Genomic DNA, 1,105 nt, shown 5'->3' on the forward strand with positions numbered 1-1,105 from the left:
AAAGAAGAATAAAAATCTCATAACTCAATGTCACCGACCCATGAATAAATTTGATAGTTATTTTACTCTTACGTCAATGATCTCACGTGTCTGACGCCTTTAATAAATTTCATGCAACTTGTACAATGCTTCAGGTATCCCTTCTTCTTATTTATTAATCTACAAACAAGTTCAATATTTTCCCCTCCACCATCCTCTTTGCACTCTCAAAATGCCCAAAACCATGCCGTCCAAAACTGAATCCAACGGGGACACCTCCATTGAGTCCAGCGGAACTTCCCAAGAAATCATCCATCCATTTGCATGCTCTCGATGTCCGAGAAGATTCCCTTCCTGGCATGCCTTAGGGGGTCACCAAAATGCTCACAAGAAGGAAAGAAATGAGGAGCAACGGCTGTACAATGAGCGACTACTCGCATTCAAGAAGCAGTCTCCTCCGGTGACTATTCCACTTGCTGAACCAGTGATTACGATACTGAATTGTTACTTTCATGTGGGTAGCAATGATGGTCCTATGGTGCATATTCTGTCCCTTGGTCCACAAACGCCGGTTTTCATGGCGAGCGGCGTCAATGGCGAGGGTTCTCATCGAAAAATCGAAAATCCGCATCCTCGTAACAAGGCTGGTAATAGGAAGGGAATAGGGTTGAACCTGTTTGGGCATGAAGAAAGGGATTTTGGGTCATTTAGTGAAGCAAGGGAAGATGGTGCTGCTGATGAAAGCAATGCAAAGGAGGAGGAGGAGGTGGACTTGACTTTGAGGCTTTGAGGAAATAAATGAGAATCTGTTCAATATAAATAAACTAAAATTATAGAAAAAAAGTAAAATATTTTCAAGTTTTATCTTTTACCTTGTCACCCAAGTCCTTAATTTTGTAATACAATGCTATGTCAACTATGTTTCAGATATCTAGTGTAGTTTTCATTAAGTAAACATATATATCTGCTTTATCTGTTGGTATCTGTTCGGAATTTTGCACGAATTCAAATCTTTTTAAGAGAATGACATTCCCTTTAACCATTATGACCATTCGATAAGTTTTTATACATATACATTAGTGGTGTTTTTTTATCAAAAGTGAAACACTCTATGTGAAGGGTGCTC

At 39.3% G+C, this 1,105-nt stretch overlaps 1 protein-coding gene across 1 annotated transcript; it reads left to right on the top strand.

The window, feature by feature from the left end:
• Nucleotides 1-223: 223 nt before the first annotated feature.
• Nucleotides 224-769, top strand: LOC120188015 (protein LATE FLOWERING-like). The gene has a single exon (XM_039191576.1). It carries the CDS (start codon nt 224-226, stop codon nt 767-769), a length of 546 nt encoding a protein of 181 aa, XP_039047507.1.
• Nucleotides 770-1,105: the final 336 nt, after the last annotated feature.

This window comes from Hibiscus syriacus, unplaced genomic scaffold (assembly GCF_006381635.1).
Source record: "Hibiscus syriacus cultivar Baekdansim isolate YM2019G1 unplaced genomic scaffold, ASM638163v2 tig00116937_pilon, whole genome shotgun sequence".
Classification (NCBI taxonomy): domain Eukaryota; kingdom Viridiplantae; phylum Streptophyta; class Magnoliopsida; order Malvales; family Malvaceae; genus Hibiscus; species Hibiscus syriacus.

What these genes read in the sequence shown, in the direction of transcription:
- LOC120188015 (XM_039191576.1), top strand. Translation starts at nt 224, where the DNA reads ATGCCGTCCAAAACTGAATCCAACGGGGACACCTCCATTGAGTCCAGC.